This window comes from Siphateles boraxobius, unplaced genomic scaffold (genome assembly GCF_051911475.1).
Source record: "Siphateles boraxobius isolate OS27281-9 unplaced genomic scaffold, OSU_SipBor_1 130, whole genome shotgun sequence".
In the NCBI taxonomy this organism is placed as follows: domain Eukaryota; kingdom Metazoa; phylum Chordata; class Actinopteri; order Cypriniformes; family Leuciscidae; genus Siphateles; species Siphateles boraxobius.
Window position 1 is genome coordinate 38,942,619 of NW_027508734.1, and position 20,577 is coordinate 38,963,195.

Consider the following 20,577-nt stretch of genomic DNA (forward strand, 5'->3'; position numbering starts at 1 on the left):
TCATTTCTGAGCGTTTCTACTGTGGACTGTTATTCTTTGTTTGATTTTGGACTGTTTCCCATTGTTTGATTCTCTGCTGGCCGCCTCGATCATTGCCTGTCATTGCCGGTAAAAAAATAGGTTTTATGTAATTCATTCCAATCACAATCCCGTCATACTTGGTCCGCCGTGGCTGCGTCGACACAACCCTCATATTTCCTAGAAGGAGGAACAAATCATCCAGTGGGATCCTCCCTGCCATGAGCATTGTCTGACTCGCATAATCCTTTGCCAGTCCAGGTAAGTAACCATTAGCGAACAAACCCCAGTAATTCAGGATTTACCCACCGAATACTCTGATTTAATCGAATCATACAGTAAGACTAAACTGCCGCCTCATCGTTCCAGTGGCTGTGCCATTGATCTGCTACCAGGCACAACTTCCCCTTGGGAGAGAATATTCCCAGTATCCCAACTTGAACCAGAATCCATGAAATCGTACATCAAGGAAGAACTGGCAAAAGGCTTCATCAGACACTAAATCCCCAGCATCAGCTAGGTGGTTCTCCGTCAAGAAAAAAGATTGCGGCCTGAGACCCTGCATTGATTATCGCGGCCTTAACGACATCAACATTACATTTCGATACCCCCTGCCATTGGTCCCTACTGCACTCGAACAACCCCATCAAGCTAACTATTTCACTAAACTCTATCTGCGCAGTGCATACAACCTGATCCGTATCAGAGAAGGTGACGGGTTAAAACTGCTTTCTCATCCTCCTCTGAGCACAACGAATGTTTGGTTATGCCATTCGGCCTGGCAAATAGTGCTTCTGTGTTTCAATCGTTCATCAATGATGTCTTCCGCGACATGCTCGACAGATGGGTAATATTTTATATAAATTATATCTTGATCTACTCAAATTCTCTCGAATAACACGTCAAACATGTAAGATCAGTACTCCAATGCCTAATCCATTATCAACTGTCTGCCAAACCAGAGAAATGCAAATTCCACCAAACATCCGCAGCCTTCCTGGGATGCATCATCAGTCAAGAGGGAGTAGCAATGGATGAAAACAAGGTAAATGCAGTACTTGACTGAGCTCAAACACACACAGTGAAGGAGCTACAGAGATATCTTGGGTTCGCTAATTTCTATACAAGATTCATAAGAGGCTTCAGCATGGTCGCTGCTCCACTAACCGCCATGACCAAACGCTTCACTTTGCGGCTCCCCTGGTCACATGATACTCAACAGGCAAGATCCACCTCACCTCTGCGCCGATGCTCCATCATCCTGACCCAGATCTTCCCTTTATCGTGGAGGTGGATGCTTCCGACACAGGCATAGGGGCTATTATCTTTCAGCACCATGGGTCCCCAGCAAAAATGTTTCCATGCGCCTTTTTCTCTAGAAAACTATCCTCTGTAGAGAGAAATTACGATGTCTGCAACCGCAAACTCTTGGCCATGAAAGCCATCCTAGAATAATGGCGTCACTGGTTAGAGGGGGCACAGTATTCATTTACAATAATCACTGACCACAAGAACCTAGAATATCTACGTTCAGCAAAACAACTAAATCCTTGTCAAGCGAGATGGGCCATGTTTTTCACTGATTTCAATTTCATTGACACCTACAGACCGGTCTACTTCAACCCCTGCCTATTCCTCAACGTCCTTGGTCCCATATAGCCATTGATTTCGTCACCGACCTCCCCAACTCCTAGGGCAACACCACCATCCTGACAGTTATTGACCATTTCTCCAAAGCATGTCGTCTCATTTCTCTGCCTAAACTCCCAACTGCTTTCGAAACCGCTGAGGTATTATGTAATTATGTTTTCCGCTTCAATGGACTAACTGAAGACATTGTGTCAGACAGAGGTCCACAATTTACCTCCAGAGTATGGTCGGCTTTCTTTCAACAACTCAATGTAAACTTCAGTCTCACCTCTGGTTACCATCCGCAGTCCAACGGCCAAACGGAACGATTAAATCAAGAACTCACACGTTTTCTCAGATCCAATTGCCAATCTGATTGGAGTAAATACTTAATGTGGGCGGAATATGCACAGAACTCGCTGCAGAAACCCGCCACTGGTTTGACTCCCTTCAAATGCGTTTTAGGATACCAACCACCCTTGTTTCCCTGGTCCGGCAAACCATCCGAACTACCATCTGTCACTGAATGGCTTCAGCGCAGCGAAGAGATCTGGAAACTCCGCCTCAGACGTCCATGCAGAAAACTCAGCTCTGCTACATGTGAGGCTTCCTCTCCGCTTCCTCCGGATCACCAGAGGGAGCTCTCACCAGAATATTGACTGTTGCTATTCAGACTACAATTCCCATAGGCCCTTAGACCCGGGTCTGATTGTGCACGCACCTGCAGTTCATCACACACACACTATTTAAGCACACCACACACACACACACACCACCATTGCAAAGTCTTGATTTGCTAAGGTGGTCATTTCTGAGCATTTCTACTGTGAATTATGTGTTAGATCTTGAACTGTTTCCTGTTGTTTGATTCTCTGCTGCCTGCCTCAATCATTGTCAGTCTATTGAATTGTGATTGCCAGGCGCCTACCCAGACCTCTTGCCTGTCCTTTTGAACTGTGTATGTTTGCTGTGTGCCTCAACCTTAAGCCTGTCCCTGTTTATGATTCTGTATTGTCTTCTCCATTGCCCCTGCTGTGTCCCGACCCAGTATTGTTTGACTCTGACCAAAATAAAGCTGCAGATGGATTCTCACTCCGCTGACTCAGTGTTACAACTACATAGTTTACATTACAATTGATGTTAAGAGGTCTCTAGCAACTGGAGAAAGGTTTAGTGTTCCCATTCCCATTTACTCAGTGTTGAGCCGGAGAAAGATGCTTTTTTGCCCCATATGGTATAGTTATGACATTTGCCAGCAGGTGAGTAACCGGATCATTATGCCAAATCTTGACCTTTTGGTTTAAAACCGCACTTTTTCTTTAAAATTCCTTGGACCAAGATTATATTAATGCATTTATAGTTAATTTACAGTTTACTGTCACTCTTTTGCCTTTAGGGTAGTGGCATATTGACAGATTGATTATCAATTTCATGTTTTTTTGTCTGGCTGTTCTGTGTATAATCTGGGTCTGTGTGAAGGCATGGGGTCCTGTTTTCACCTCTAAATCAATTGTTCATTCAGCCAATTTTATTTTAAAGTTTTTTTTAATCACTGGACATTTGCTTTTTTCTTCATATCAATACTGGTTAGACATGAAGTAAAGGCTGATTCTCTTTTTTTTGTTCTCAATCAGTATAAAGGTCAGGCCAATCTGCATGTGTTTGAAGACTGGTGTGGTTCATCTATCTCCCAGCTCAGGAAGAATCTTCATTTTCCTCTCTACCCACATGTAAGTTTCTCAGACATTGAAAGAAAAGTTTGATAGAACAATTAAGACAAACTTGCTTGTTTGACTTATGAAATGTATTATGGATACGGAGTCTAGTCAGTATATTATTTTCAATGTTTTCACTAACAAAACCCAAATGTTGGCCTAATATTTGCTTGTGGCAGTATGTTTTACAGCCAGAGCTAATATAATTTATTTTCACAGTGTTTTGAAGCTGTCTGTTTATTCTTTTTAGAAGTCATTTTGAGGTGTGATTCTGTGAATTACTGTTAGTGCATTGGGTTTAAGAGTGAATAGGCCTACAAATGCTTTTATATTTAATTCTTCCCCACAGACCAGGACCACAGTGAGGAAAATTGCAGTGGCTCCAAAGTGGAAGAATTATGGCCTTAGAGTCTTTGGATTCATTCATCCATACAAAGATGGTTAGTGTATTTCATCAAGGTTTTTGTTTCATTACAGGGATTTCATCTATAGAGTAGTTATTTTTTTAACAAACATGATTTATGAACCCTTGAAATATATTATGGATTTGTTTTTATCATAATTAAAATCAAACACATGCTCATTTAATTTCTAATGCCTTCAAAAAATGCACAATAATTTGTGCAATTGCTGTGCATTCATATCCTTGTTTAGTAACTAAATCAATCTGTCCTATCGGTGGTGGTAACTAAATCAACCACCATTGGTGGTGGTTGAGGAGATCCCCCTTTCTATGTAAAGCGCTTTGAGTCCAGAGAAAATGTATATGTATAAAATGTATATAAATGTAATGAATTATTATAATTAGCAGTAGTATTATTATTGTTTAAAAATAGTCTATACATGCTATTGACACTTGGCTTGTCAATAGTATCCTGTGTAGCAAATTAGCTCTATGAAATATCAATAACCAATCATAACTTGTTATAATTGATTATGAATATTTGGGTCAGTTAATCGGATTAACTTGAAGTAGCTACATTAATATTACAACCAATTACTCAGTTCATCCTGTGAACGCTCAATATTGGTTATTAATTAATTAATAGAAATGTAACTTTCCGGGGCACGGGAAATGTCTTTCTTACTAAGTACTACTAAGAACAAATAGTCAAGATCGATATGATTAGTGACTCTGAACAACTTTACGTGTGACATGAAAAAGATTTTATTAACTAGACTAAACACTTAAACTACTCTAACGTACACATACATACATGTATACAGTTTGCCAAGGGAAAGAGAGCTGAAGAAGAATATAGGAAAGTAAAAAGTTATAGCATTGTTTGAAATTCAGCAGAACAACAGCCTTTAGCAAACCATCAGTTTAGTTCTAACACGTCCTTCTTTAAAAGGTGTAAGGATACTTAATGTATCAAATAATGAGACTAAGTTTGATACTTGCATGTCTCACCCATTTTAATTAAACTGTCCTGATGCAATTTTTTGAGGATTAAGTTGATCTTTGCTGATGTTGTTTTGATGAGAGAGAACCAGTTTGAGTCAGAGGTGAATGGAAAGACAAGGCCACAACCTGGCACAAGCTTGGGGGTCCTTAGAAAACTTCTAATTCAGCATCATCTTTACAGCAGGATTTCAGAAAAGGACTAAGAGAGGTGATCTTGTGATCAGTGATTTTTAAAGCATGAAGATGTCACCCTCTGGAGGTGTGTGAACCAAGAAGTTGCCCCTTTAGGTAGATTTTACGAACCTTTGTGTTCTAGATTGTCTTAAGATAAGATTATAAGATTCTTATAATACCCCCATGCGTCACAAAGCTAGCAAAATGTAATGTAAATTAACATATGAGGAACGAAGATTGGAGTTTATAGAGACCAAACATGCCACACATATGATTTTGGTTACCCATAGTATGCAAAGTGTGAAACATTAACCCATTAGAGTTTACAAGAAAACATAGGCCAAACCCCATAAAAGGAAAATCACGAGATGGGAAAATTAGATACATGTTTATACATTTCTCAAATGGTTTTATATATATATTATATGTATATATATAGGATTAACAGGGTTTATTTCTCCTTCTCAGTAAGAATTAAGTGAGTGTCACATCTCTCAGGGATTTCCTTTTGGGGTCGTAAAGTCTTATCAGTCTTAAGGCTGATTTATACTTCTGCGTCGGACCTACGCCGGAGCCCCTACGCTGTACACTACGCGTTGGTTTTCATTTATACTTTTGCGTCGTTGTCCGCGTAGATGCGCAATTACACATGCATAGGGAACATGTGAAACCCGAGGGAGGGGTTCTAGCAGACCAATCACAGCGCTGGCGTCCGCGTAGAATTGACGCGTTGTTACATTTTTGGAGAGGTGCACGTCAGGGTACGCCGAAGTGTACGCGCGCTACGCACAGCCTACGGCGAAGCTACGGCATAAGTTCGACGCAGAAGTATAAATTGGGCTTTAATGTGTCATGTAACAGGACACTGAGTTCTGCCAGTGGTGTTAGCTTCATTGTGTTAGTTTCGGGGGAAGTTCCCTTTCAAGGGAACTCGAGCTGCGTTTGAGAAGCGGTGGGAACGCTCTGCGTGATTATGTCGTGAAGCACGTGTAAAATCAGTCCAATGGAAGCCCGCTACGACATAGGTGACATCATAGACCAGGAAACTATAAAGCACCCCTGAAATCAGACCGCGACAGCTTCTGTACCTTCAGCAAGCGCTCTCTGTATATCTGTCCTTGTCTATTTAATGTTGTCTGTCAAGCCCCTTATATATATATATATATATATATATATATATATATCACTATGGCGAGCAAGCAAAGTTATAAGCGTTGTGTTGTTCCCTGCCCTCGTTATATCACGGGTGGGGACACACATCGTATGTGTATTGCTTGTTTGGGGGTGGAGCATGCCCAGTCAGTCCTCGAGGTGGCTGACTGTGAGCATTGCATGAGTTTGTCTATGAAAACTCTCCGCTCTCTCCGGGCGTTCTTTGAGGAGAATGGTTCGGTTCGCGCTCCCCGAGGTGCGGGTCCCGCTGCTGCCGAGGCACAGCGTCGGCTTTCATCTTGGGGTTCGCAGATGGATCTAGTAGCGGGGTTTGAGACGGGCCCACCCTTTCTCAGCCCTTACCTGCTGGATCTCAGCGGCTTCTCCTTCCCAGGCTGAGGCACCAATATTACGGCTTTCCAGTTCTGAGGATCTGGATGCGTTTATATGGGGGATATTGAGTGTTCGCCCGCTCATACCCTGCTGATGAGGAGCTTTTGGAGGTTTTATCTCGTGCTGTTACTAAATTAAATATTGAGTGGCCAGCCGATGATGTTGATGTTGAATCTAGAAAGAGTCTTTTAGATGAACGTTATCTACCATCTAGATCACGACCTCCTCGTCGGGAACTCCTGTTTTTTCCCGATCTCCACACAGAGGTGTCGAGATCGTAGATTAAACCGGCGTCTTTCAGAGTGTATCATCCGCAGACTAGTAATTATAGTAAAATTCAAGGGATTGATCACTATGGTTATTTGACTATGCCTCGTGCTGAAGACACGCTAGCGAGCTTTCTCTCCCCCGAGTCATCTTCTTCTCTGAAAGCCCCGACGTTACCCACCAGACCTTTAAAAAATACATCTTTGTTGGTGGGTAAAGCGTATTCGGCAGCAGGTCAGGCCGCGGCATGCTTACATACTTTGTCGATTCTCCAAGCATACCAGGCTGACCTGCTGAGGGACATGGACGATTGTGAGGAAGTTAGTGCTGATGCAATTCGAGAATTGCGTCGCACGACAGATTTATCTCTCCTGGCCACCAAGGAGACGGCCAAATCTGTGGGCCGTTCTATGGCAGCCCTGGTGGTCACGGAACGTCATTTATGGTTAAATCTATCAGAGATTAAGGATAAAGATAGGTCTGTTCTTCTGGACGCACCGCTTTCGCCTACAAGTCTGTTCGGCGACGCTATAAATTGTGTTGTCGATAGGTTTCAAGAAAACAAAAAACAAGCGGCTGCGTTTCAGAGGTTTCTTCCTCGCCGGTCCAGTGTCCCCAAGGCTGCTCACAACATAAAGCCTGAGCAGTCTCGTCCGTCTACGAGCTCCACAAATAAAAGTCAACAAAAACAGCGCGTCGCCGCTCGGGCTCCTCCTCAATCTGGGGTTCCTGAGTGGCGGTTGCAGTCCAACCCTGTCAGAGGTAGACAGGATCTGAGGACTGTCATCACTAAGAGAGCTTAGTCTAAGAAGAAGTCCTGACGCCAAGGCTATCAGGCTTCTGAGGGTGGTCCCCTCCAGGGAGGAACGATTCCGAGGGGGGCGATTCTCCGAGGAGAGTCGCAGCGTTGCCACTTCGGTTGTTCCCTGCCGGTTCGCCGCTTCAGAGCGCCGAGGTGTCAGTGTCCCCGTGCAATCCTCTGAGGAAGGTTGTAGAACGGTCAATTCGGTTGTTCCCTGCTGGTTCGCTGCTTCAGGGCACCGAGATGATTGTTCAATCAAATCCAGAGGCCAGTCTCGAGGGACTGGTTCCCTTATCGGAATTTCTGGGAGCGTGGAAACTTCTGCCAAATATTTTTACATGTGTCCTGCACATAATAGAAAAGGATTACAGAATTCAGTTCGGTTCTCGTCTGCCCAGATTTCAGGGGGTCCTCTCCCCCTCTACTTCCATGTATCTATCCATCCTCATCACAGGAAGTTCCTGAGGTTCGCTTTCGGGGGCGAAGCTTACGAGTATCGGGTTCTTCCATTTGGCCTAGGTTTATCACCTCGCACCTTTACAAAATGTGTGGATGCAGCTCTGGCTCCTTTGAGACTCCAGGGCATTTGCGTATTAAATTACATTGACGATTGGTCGATTTTAGCTCAGTCAGAGCAGTTGGCAGAGCAGTTCGCAGGCATCGAGATGTTGTTCTGTCCCACATAAAGAGTTTGGGGTTGCGGAGTTTGGGGTCTCTTATATCAACCATCAGGGGGGTCTGAGGTCACGTCACCTTTGCAAACAGGCCCATCAGATCTTCCTATGGGCCCAGGGGAGATTGCTGTCAATCAGGGCAGTATATATTCCGGGGCGTCAGAATGTGGGAGCGGATATTCTGTCGAGACAGGGGCTGAGGCCCGGGGAGTGGAGACTTCACCCCGAGGTGGTGGAGCTCCTGTGGGAGAGGTTTGGTCAGGCTCAAGTAGACCTTTTCGCATCATTAGATTCAACCCATTGTCCCATGTGGTTTTCCCTCACGCACCCAGCTCCTCTCGGACTGGATGCTATGGTGCAGGTGTGGCCGAGGCTACACCTGTACGCTTTTCCCCCGATATCGATGCTTCCGGGGGTTCTGGAAAGGGTTCGCCGGGAAGGGGCTCGTCTGCTGCTAGTAGCCCCTTACTGGCCGACCCGAGTTTGGTTCTCGGTCTTAGTATCTCTTCTGGACGGCTCTCCCATGGAGATTCCACTCAGGGGGGACCTGCTGTCCCAGCCAGGGGGCACGATATTTCACCCTCGGCCGGAGTTGTGGAAACTGTGGGCTGGCCTCTGAAGGGGCCCGGCTCAGGGAATCCGGTCTCTCGACTGATGTCGTGGAGACCATCCTCCAATCCAGAGCTACTTCCACGAGAAGACTTTATGCATTGAAATGGAAATTATTCTCCACTTGGTGTGGTGAACGTCACTTAGATCCTGTTAACTGCCCTGTTGGTTCAGTTCTTGATTTCCTGCAAGACCGTTTCTCTGCCAGATTATCTCCTTCCACCTTGAAGGTTTACGTGGCGGCTATATCTCCCTACCACACCCCTCTGGGGGGTTCTTCTATCGGGAGAGATCCTTTAATCACTCGTTTTCTCCGTGGTACACTGAGGTTGAGACCTGCACTGCACTCTAGAGCACCGGCTTGGGACTTGGACATTTTCCTTGAGGGTCTGGCTTTGGCTCCCTTCGAGCCCATCAAAGAGGTTTCAGAGAAATTCCTCACTCTAAAAACTGTATTTCTCCTTGGTATTTCTTCTATCAAGAGAATTGGTGATTTACATACCCTGTCGGTTGCTCCTTCATGTCTGGAATTTGCACCTGGTATGGTGAAAGCATTTCTCTACCCGAGACCGGGTTATATTCCTAAGGTTCCAGTTAATGTTGGGGGCCCAATAGTGCTGCAGGCCTTTTATCCTCCACCTTTTAATACCCCAGATCAGGAACAACTTAACCTGTTATGTCCAGTTCGGGCTTTAGATGCCTACGTTCACAGAGCTGCCCTGTGGCGTAAGTCTGAGCAGTTATTTGTCTGCTTTGAGTCACTCAAGAGAGGATGCCCTGCATCTAAACAGGTGATGAGCAAATGGATAGTTGAGGCAATACCATTGGCTTATGAAGCAGCCGGACAGCCTTCACCTATGGCTGTACGGGCCCATTCTACTAGGAGTATGGCTGCATCTATGGCCTTAATTGCGGGTTTTTCCCTTCTTGACATTTGTAATGCGGCAGGTTGGTCTTCTCCGCATACATTTGTCAGGTTTTATGACCTTGACCTTGTCCACTCCTGGGGTGAGCTTGCTTGCTTCTTAGTGTGAACAGGATTTCACACAGAACGGGCATTTGTCACTATGGCATAGTGGGTATGGGGTTCCCACCGCGTCTCAAACGCAGCTCGAGTTCCCCTTGAAAGGGAGCGTCTCAGGTTACGTATGTAACCCTGGTTCCCTGATAGGGAACGAGACACTGCGTTTATCTGCCATACTTCCTGCATGCCCTGATCGACTTGCTTCAGGCCTTTCAGAAGCTGTTGCGGTCTGATTTCAGGGGTGCTTTACTTTATACTCTATAGTTTCCTGGTCTATGACGTCACCTATGTCGTAGCGGGCTTCCATTGGACTGATTTTACACGTGCTTCACCACGTAATCACGCAGAGCGTTCCCCACCGCGTCTCAAACGCAGCGTCTCGTTCCCTATCAGGGAACCAGGGTTACATACGTAACCTGAGACGTTTCATAGACCTTTGTTGGGAGAGTGAGTTTGCTGGATTATTCATTAAATATAAGGAATAATTAGTGTGTGTCTGATTGGTCCAGACGCCACACCTGCTTTAAAATAGATGGACTGAATTTGATACTGTCATTCTAAAACATAGAATTTAGAATCTTTTCTTCCATCAAAGAATCATGTGGTAGATTTTTGTTTTGTTTTGCCATACTACATGATTCAGCTTGTATTAAACAGATGGCTTGACATTCAGCTGTGGCATTTTATGATATAACTTGGACTGCATTGGTCTCTCAGGGATCTCAAACCATTCAGGTATTTGGACAGCATAGCAGATATAGATCATTATATAGCCTCCAGCCTGATTGTTTTCACCTGATTTTTTCCACTGATTCCACATTTATGGAAAGAGACTTGTCATCTGTCCAAAGGACATTGTTTCAGAAGCGCTTTCTAAAGTGAAACATCTGGTACATTACTTAATACCATATTGTTTGAAGTCATGAACACAGGCATTATTGAATTCTAAAGATACTTTATCATCAGTAACTATGAGTTATTTTTTATTGTAATAAAATGTGTTCTGTGTAAATAAAAATGGTAAATAGAATCACATATTAGTAGTGATTCATACCCATTTCTAAAAGCTTCTCAAACCTTTGTGCTGTACCATCACACACATACAATACATACACATTAAGTGTTGCTTTGTGTTCGAAGTGTTCCTCAAAGCAGGATTGACTGGGGTGCAAGAGATCTGAATATTGCTAAAGCTGACAGGACATCTAAAGGCACACAGAAACCATTATTTCAATGGATTCCCTGCAGTCAGCACATATTGCACTCTCTGCCTTACCTGATAAGAAAAAGCTGCTGTGAGAACTACTGTATGATTCCTGATGCGTGCAGGCGTGCTCATGTTTGCAGGGGAAAAGTTATGAGACTTTGCTAAGTTTTCATTAGCAAATAACCAGGGTCGCTGAGTCAGGCTTTTGACTGTGGCACACAAGCTCACAAAACAATCAGATAAGCAAAAGCCACTGTCAATTTAAGGTAAATTAAGGTAAAAGGAGAACTACAGCCAGCCGGAATAAAGCCACTAGCACTGCTGGGTGATATACTGCTGCGAGATTCCTGTGACTGCCAAACAAAATCTTATCAAAGGAAGCTTAGAAGTGAGAATCTGCAGTTTCAGTCATAATGTTATACAGTACAAATCTGTAAATGATAAATTATTTATTTCAGGGGATTTCCAGTTCGCCATAGCATCGGATGATAACTCTGAACTGTGGCTAAGCTCAGATGAGAGTCCACTCAATGCCCGGCTTCTGGTGTATGTGGGACAGGTGTGTACTATGATGCATGGCTCCTAAATAAACCAGGCTGCACTTCTGAACAACTTCATACCTACAGTAGAAGGGCTGAGTTTATTTTTATCTGTATTTTATTTTTTGTCTGACATAGGGGCGGGATATTTCAGAATTAAAGAATGACTAAATTTATGAGTGTGTAGCCTATTTTCATTGAATTGGCCACACCCCTCAGGAAGCTGATTTGAAATTTAAATTAGAATAATCTATCTATCTATCTATCTATCTATCTATCTATCTATCTATCTATCTATCTATCTATCTATCTATCTATCTATCTATCTATCTATCTATCTATCTATCTATCTATCTATCTATCTATCTATCTTTCAAATTGCAATTTAGCTTCCTCTTTAATACCTCAACTAAATTGTAATTTAAAACACCTCAATTCAATTCACTTTTATTCTGCTTCCTAACATTCAAATTGCAAGTTAGCTTCCTCTTTATTACCTCAATTCTGAATAGTACAAGCCTGTATATTGTGTCCTGTGTGTCTGTGCTGGAGATGAGTTACAGTCTCTGTTTTCTGTTGTCATATAGCACACCTCAGAGTGGACAGCTCCAGGAGAGTTCAGCAAGTTCAGATCCCAAACTTCTAAACCTGTGCGGTGAGTGTCATACAGCATATGTTTCCTGGATTTATCCTCATAATTAAATGGAGAGTATGACTAAAGGATTGTCTGCAACATGGAAAGGTACTTGCCAGCTCATTGCTTTATACAGCTATACAGTATGTTTAAATATGCTGTGCTCTGGATGAGCAGCAATGAGCGAGACAGGATGTGAAGATCAGAGTTTTGGTAAGTGACACATTCACTTGTAATTTCTCCTCAAGATGAGCACTCTAAGTTTTATTTTTTCATTTGTCACTGCTTTTATTATTTAGCTGAAGGTGAACATGCAAATTCATCACACATATCCCTGGTTTCACAGTAAAGGCTGTAGTGTTACAAATTTATTAAATGTTTTAATTGAGGTTCCAATACAATAGTATATAAACTGAGACAGTTCCGTATACTGAATTTAGCTCTATTGTAAGCAGATTACTGAAACTTTGGTAGTCTCACTGTTTGAATAGTTATGCTGATTGGATTGGAATTGGTAACACTCCATGTATAGGGCAGGTTCCTAAACCGGTATACAGGTACATCATTTACATGCTTTGTTCATCACAATGTTAAGCCCTGCCCCTAAAATGTTTATAAATTGCAAGGGAACGTTTCCCTTAGTTAGACTCGAGACGAGCTTAGAAGACTACAGTGACGTACAGCTCGTGTTCTCAATAAAGAAACCATCTTAAGATACAAACCCGAGTCTCCTGGTCTTCGCTTCTGAGTCCCTAAACTTAAGAAGAAAAAGGTTTCCAACAAGGCTTAAGCCAGTCCCAGACTAAAATGCATGTTTTGAGCTGTTTTAACTGAAACCAACTTGCACTGGCATATCTATATCAGTGCCATTGTTTTGTCTCAAGATTCACACCAGTAATGTCTTTTTATGGCACGTTTATAAAAGATACTTAAATGCCCTAATTGACATAAGGCCTAATCCTGGTTTAGTCTTAGCCCTGTCTGTGAAACCAGGCCACATATTTGTAATTGTAAATTGAGTTTAAATAACCTGAAAAACAGTCATGCCACCAAACGTTTGAATGAGTGAAAACATTCAAGATATTTTCATCCATTCCTTATCCATTCATTCAATCCAGGTGTATGAACCTTATATACTTTATGCTTATAATGATTTAAGAAAGCACACTCTCAACTTCGCTGTTAAATGAACAACATCAGGGGCAGTTACTGTAACAGTAAGTGTGCTGCCCAATAGGTGTCTGCAGAGACAGTGGGATTGGGAATAACAAAGGGACACATTAAATAGTAGTTTGTCAGAGTGAAGTGTCATGTCTCGGTTTTAATCGCCCTTGTCTGTCTTCTCCAGCCACTGCTGATTGGTGCAGAAGTCGAGCTTCGGTGTACATAGTGTGTGCCGCTGAATTATTCATCAGCAGTGTCAGTCTAAAAGCAAGCGTGTACATGTTCCAGAATATTTTAGTGCCAATAAAAATGAGCATGCTTATTGGCACTCCAGAGGGAAAGGCAGAGAAGTGCCTCCTCTTTTCAGCGAGCTTTGACAATGGCCTGGCAACGGTTCAAACTGCCACAAGAGTGTCTTTGATATCCTCTGCTTTTCTAGTTGAGGATGTCAGGATATAAACTTTTTTTGACTTCTGTTCAACTTGAGTTAGACGAATTTCTGTCTACGTACCTCAGTTCACTGTTTGCTTTAATTTTGCCCTTCGATTGGGGCTTGTTAGTTTTTCCCCTTGTTAGCGGGGAAAGTCAACATTCTCACCAGAACAGGTTATTAAACCATCCAAATGATTTCTAAACAGTTTTATTAAGTTGAAATAGTTGCCGAATGCCCCTTTAAGAAATTAGCTAAAAAAACATGACCAAACCATCTCCATATAATGTATTTCCACACAGGCTCTCTCTCTCTCTCTCTCTCTCTCTCTCTCTCTCTCTCTCTCTCTCTCTCTCTCTCTCTCTCTCTCTCTCTCTCTCTCTCTCTCTCTCTCTCTTGTATGTATAGTATTTTCATGTATCACTTACATAATAGAATGGACTATATCTAGTTTGCCCTCCACGGCGGAAGGAAAGAAAGGGCAGAGTAAGAGTCTCAGATATTGCAACTGGCATTTATGGCAATATGTCAGTTCTACAGGGCCAGCAGAGGTCAACCTCTCTTGACATTTTAGAAGTATCTGTCACAAGTGTGCTAGGAAATGTTAAACTCAGTTTCAGTTCACTAAATATATAAATGGATCTATCAGTTGAATTTTCAATGTTAGTACATTTACATTACCACTATATATATATAGCAACTATTGCAATTTTCAAATATGTATGTGGTTTTATACTGTCTAATTCAGTGGATCATATACTGTCATTCTCTGTTTTTCTGTAATCAGTTCAGGCAACTGTTGTTTTGCAAGACTGTTCTGATGAAGTCATTGATTGTCCTGTCTGTTTGTTATCCGCTAATCTGTGCAGAAATTACTTGATTACATCCCAAAATGAACAAACAAGAAACAAACTTTACTCAAGGGAATTTGCATTTTAAAATACTTAGCAATCTCCCTTCTAAGGTTTGTTTTTAATTCAAATTTGTGTGCCAACGATCACTTGCATGTTACATTGGGTTTATGCAAATGTCTGGAGCATTCATTCATGAAGTCAGGATAGTGGGTGCTGTCATCAAAATGAGCTAGATAAATAAAACCAAGGCCACAGTGGGGAAAATGCATTGTGGAGCATGAGTGAGATGTCTGAATTTAATACTTTAAATTTTAAATTTATTAAATAAGTTGCTGTTGATGTGTACATTTGTACCTATTTAATTTGTCGCTTTGCCACATGATCTTTTTGACGAGGTTAAACTTATCAGTTGACTTAGAACAACCGAGACTCTGCGTTATGCTTTGCGTGAGACGGTTTCTGAAGCAGGTGTGATATCACAGGTGACTTCACAGGTGTGTTGACAGGCTATATAATGGCCCTTAGAGAATTTTTTTTTTTGGTTAGCTTCAGATTGTCTGAAGAAAGAAGTCCGGGCATCCCTGAAGTATTGCAACGCAACCCAGAGTCTGCCAACAACTAATAGGAAATGGTACCCATATGCAAAAGTAATATACAGTACATAAATTAAATATCAATATATCAAATATATAGGCTACTCATATAAAGTAAAAACATACATGTACATACTGTATATGCACAGCTATATATGAAACCTATTAGAAATTTGAACAGTTCCATAAATTAACATGTACATTTAGCCCATACAAATATATGTTTATGTATGTGTATGTATATTTAACATATATATCTCATATATGAAATATATTCATATATGCTCATATAGGCTATATGAAACCTTTTAGAAATTGGAACCATTCCATATATTGACATAAATTTATCCCATACAAATGTGTGTATGTATGTACAGAATAATACATATTTTGAGATATGTCTCGCATATAATTATTAATACACATAACATATATGTCTTTGTATGTGTACTATACAAATTACACATACATGCATAGCACATTGTTTACATGTTGCATATATGTCGTTGATGTTTATGTGTCAGGGTCTTAGTATTGATTTTACATATTTAACAAAATGAAATGTATCTAAAATATGTTTTTGCAAAATATATGGGAAACATCAATGTAATTTATGAAAAACATGGTGTGCACATTTTGATATGTTTGATACATTTTAATATTTTGAATATGTTACTTATTGTCAGGTGAGGCCAGGGATGATAAATGACTCAAGAAGGCAGAAGTTAATGGGCTTTTTATTAGACTTAAAAAAATAAACAAATCACAAACAAAAATTTCCCGCTGGTGGAAAAACAGTCCAAGTAGGCCTGGAGATTATACAGCATAGCAAGGAGTGGTGGGGCAGAACACAGCAACACCTGCTAGGAAAACAACCACAACTAACTGGGACAGGACTGAGAACACATGGAGAATAAATAGGGAAGGAAATGAGGAGGGTAACGAGGGAGAGCAGGTGGGGCAAATTAACCAAATCAGGTAACAACAAGAATTGGGTTAAGACAATGGACAGCGGAGAACATGGGACATAGAAACACACAAAACAAAGCCATGTGTCTGCACAAAACATGACATCAGAACACTCAACCAATGAGAGTTAGATTAAAAAATGGGAGTGAATGGGTATATTTTTTTGGAAGTCCATCTAAGCGCATCCATCCATGATAAAAGTGCTCCGCACGGCTCTGACGGGTTAATAAAGTCAGTCCTGTGCCAAATCCATGCGTCCGGCGGTCTGCCGGAAGCTAGTTATTTTAGTCAATAAAGTTTTAAATATGTATATTTTTCTTACACGAACGCATCGCTTCACTTCAGAAGGCCTTTATTAACCTCTGGAGCCATGTGACCTCTGGCTCACATCCCCCATTGAAAAGAGCCAGGTTGGAGCAGAGCTTCTTCACTGTGAAGCAGACACAGTAAGCACAGCCAGCCCCCTCGAGTGCTGACAGAGCGTGCTCCGCTCCTAGACAGATGACACACAGCTCGTGTGTATCGTCCAGTGTAGTAAATCTATCACATGGCATAACACATCTCTTGAGCTTCTTCACATCATGACTAGCAGACTCAAGTTCCACTTTGACTTCCGCTTTTAGTTCCACTTCAAAAGGGAACCCCACTACTGTAGTAGTGGGACCAGTAATCATTCACTATGATTATACTGTAACACTGTGTCCTAACCAGATAAGATATGCAATATGTCTACGATGAGAAGTTTGCCCTTGTGAGTTGATTGACATCTCAAACAAGCCTACTGTCTTGCTACAGCAGTCTGTTGAGAGTGTGTTCATGTGGGAAATTCATGCCTGAATACACTTTCTTTATCTCTCCCATCACTCAGTCCTATTCAGTTATTGAGCAGAACACTTTCAGATGGAGCCTGGCAATTAGTCAGCCAATTAAAACTCCATTCTGTTCCCCCTCAAGCCTCTCTCAATTTATCCTATCTAGCCCTGATCTACTGGCCAGTTATTTCTTTTGGAGTCTTCAATCCTTTATTGATTGAACTCTCAGTAGACATGAAAAACCTACTGCAATCCCTTAAAGAACAACAAACAAACACACATAAATGCGTGTAATGCTTATTATTATTGCTCAGTTGTTAATTCGGTTGATTTGGTTTTGTGTGTGTGTGTGGCCCTGGTACGTCTTCACAAATATAGTAATACCAGGAAATGTTGACCTTGTGGGGAATTGTTTTGGTCCTTATTAGGAAACAAACTTATAAAGAATACAGAATTTTTTTAAAAATCTAAAAATTCCGAAAGTTTTCTGTGATGGGTAGGTTTAGGGGTAGGGTTAGTGTAGGGGGATAGAATACTTATTATGGAAACAATATGCTTTAAAAGAATTTACTTAAATGCAAAATGAATGTAATGTAACATTTATATTAAATGCAATTATTTAACTTAAGGTTAAGAGGATTGTCATACTTACTTTTATAATTTAATGTCATTCAGATATACTTTAATGTTTTTTTTCTTGTATGTTATGTATTTAAATACATTTGTAATTACACATTTGTATAAAAAAACTTGCACAATTAAAATGTTAAGTATTTTACAAGTGCTTTAGCATGTTAGTCAACATATCAAATACTTTAAAACACGACATAAGATTATTAAAATTAATAATGATTTAAAATGTACTTTAAGTAGACTTTATTTGATATTTTAAAAGTGTACTTGAGTGTATTAAATACAGTCATGAAAGTCTCTAAGTAAATTTTATGGCCTTTTATTTTATTGATATGACAAGTAAAATTTAAAAAATGTGTTGTCACGGTTGGTTGCAGGAAGGCAGACGAGGATATTTTCCACAACAAAGGTTTAATGATAATTAAACACAGGACAGCATAACAGGCAGCAACACACACTAAATATATCAGACAAAGACTGACTGAACAGATGGAACTTAAATACAAACACAGATGACACTGATTAACAGAAAACAGTTGATAAAGATGATTAACTAAACACAGGTGATACGGATAAACTGATAATGACAGAGGACGACACGTGATGACAGGCAGACAAGGCCCTCCCCGCAAGGCGCGTCCTCGCGCCGTAATGAGAGAGATGAAGGTGGGGAGGTGGGGGTTTGGGAGGAGGAACAGGAGCAGGCAGAGGGCTGGCAACAGGAGTGGGCGAAGGGCTGGAGAAGGCCGGCAGAGTATTTGGAGAAGAGGAGGGTCCAGGCAGAAGGGAGGTATATACAGCGGGAAGACTTGTGACCCATGGTGGAGCCGATGGAGAGAGGAGGCATGGAGGTTTCAGGGCAGAAGGTTCTAGGGCGATGACAGACTGAGGCGGAACCGATGGGATGAGGATGACGGGGAGGAGATGGAAGTTCACTGGGCCATGGTGGAGCAGAGGGTTCAGAGGGTCACGGGAAAGCCGCTGGCTCGGGTGACTGAGGTGTAGAAGGGGACACAGAAGGGCGCGGTGGAGACAGAGGGACTGAGGAGCAGAAGGGAGTGAGGAGTCTAATGGAGCCGGGGGGACGAAGGGACGAGGCAAAGCTAGAGAAATGCAGTTCAGATGTGATGGAAGGTCGACGAGTGCCCAAGGCAGATCCGGGGGGACGAGGGAGCCTGGTGGAATTGGAAGGTGGCATGTGGGTGAGCTGTGGGGCTAGCAGGAGGTGGCGACAGTGTGATTGAGGAGGTGGGAGACAGAGGCTGGGTGGGAGTTCATTAACAGGCTAGGCTATGACGTGGTGGCGGCTATCTTGACCAGGGACGAGGGCTCAGGCATGGCAGCGGCCATCTAGGCCGGACACGAGCGCTCAGGCATGGCGGCGGCCATCTAGGCTGGAGACGAGGGCTGAGGCGTGGCGTGAGACTCAGACTGGACAGGCATGACTTGAAAAAGCTCAGGCTTGACAGGCACGTCGTGAAGAAACTCTGGAAGGGTGGTCTCAACAGGACGATACTCTGGAAGGGCGGTCTCGACGGGACCAGACTCTGTAAGGGCGGTCTCGACGGGACGAGACTCTGGAAGGGCAGTTGTTCTCTGGATTGGGACGCGACGCTCACCAAACACCTGGCGATGGCTTCCCTCCAGCTTAGTCCATCCAAGGTGCTTTGGAGGTCAATGGCCTGGTGGAAATTGGCACCGATCCAGAAAAGCAGCTTGAGGGTTTCATCGTCGAGGGGGCTAATGACGGCTACAAAGGAGAAAAATTCCGTGCTCTCTTGACCAATAGCGGCAAATATAGCCCTGTCGTCCATTTGGGCTGGTCCGATCTTCTGTCACGGTGGGTTGCAGGAAGGCAGATGGAGACGAAGATATTTTCCACAACGAAGGTTTAATGATAATTAAACACAGCACAACAGAACAGACAGCAACACAGACTAAATATAACGGAAATCGGACAAAGACTGACTGAACAGACATAACTTAAATACAAACACAGATGACACTGTTTAACAGAACACAGGTGATACATATAATGATGATGATTTACTAAACACAGGTGATATGGATGAACTGATAATGACAGAGGACGACACTTGACGGGATGACTGGCAGAAGTCCAATGAAAACAAACTAAACAGAACACAGTCGTGAAACAGAACTTGCATCAGTCGTCATGAAACAGAACTTGCATCAACTTATGATGTAGATCCACTTGAAATGGCTTTTTGAATGGAAAAAAAATGCAAGGAAGGACTTGGATCATCGTTGTGGTTTGCTATTGCTGTGATCTTAAGTGGGTGTCAGGTTGTACAGCTTTCATGCCAGTAAACACGTCATCAAAGAAGAGAAGATATGTTGTTACAAGAGGTTTACATTTTTGTTTAAATATTATGATGGCACATACATTTAAAAAAAATAAAGATTATTTATATTTCACCAAAAATATTAATTGTCCATTTTGATTTCATTGTGACTAAATGATTTGAAGTACACTACAAGTGAACATTCAATACAATTAAGTATAATATTAGGAACCTTCTTCACCACATTCTCCTGCTGTCACAGTAAGCTGCATTGCACTTGGCTGATTTAATCAAAGCAACTCCAGCAGAACATCTCAAGAATAATTGTGTCATAACACAACCTCTTCATTTGAATGTACTGCTATTCACATGTCTGTCTGTATGTGACTTTTGTCTTTTCTAAGATGAAAATATCTTTCTAACAGAAATCCAAATCCTGTGGTCGGAGATAGTTTACACAAGTGTTTTCATCCAAATGTCAACATTGAATAAAAACCTCCTTGCAGCTGACATTAGAAAAATCTTTTTTTTTTTGTCATACAATTTTATTCTCTTTGAGGTTTGATGGAAA

General features: G+C 42.0%; 1 protein-coding gene across 1 annotated transcript in view; it reads left to right on the top strand.

The window, feature by feature from the left end:
* b4galnt4b (beta-1,4-N-acetyl-galactosaminyl transferase 4b) overlaps nt 1-20,577 on the top strand; it is a 171,754-nt gene that overhangs the window by 116,369 nt on the left and 34,808 nt on the right. The window contains exons 5-8 of the mRNA XM_077229364.1: nt 3,282-3,377; nt 3,712-3,802; nt 11,531-11,631; nt 12,199-12,266. Of these exons, the coding sequence (XP_077085479.1) occupies nt 3,282-3,377; nt 3,712-3,802; nt 11,531-11,631; nt 12,199-12,266 (356 nt within the window). The remainder of the gene's footprint in view (nt 1-3,281; nt 3,378-3,711; nt 3,803-11,530; nt 11,632-12,198; nt 12,267-20,577) is intronic.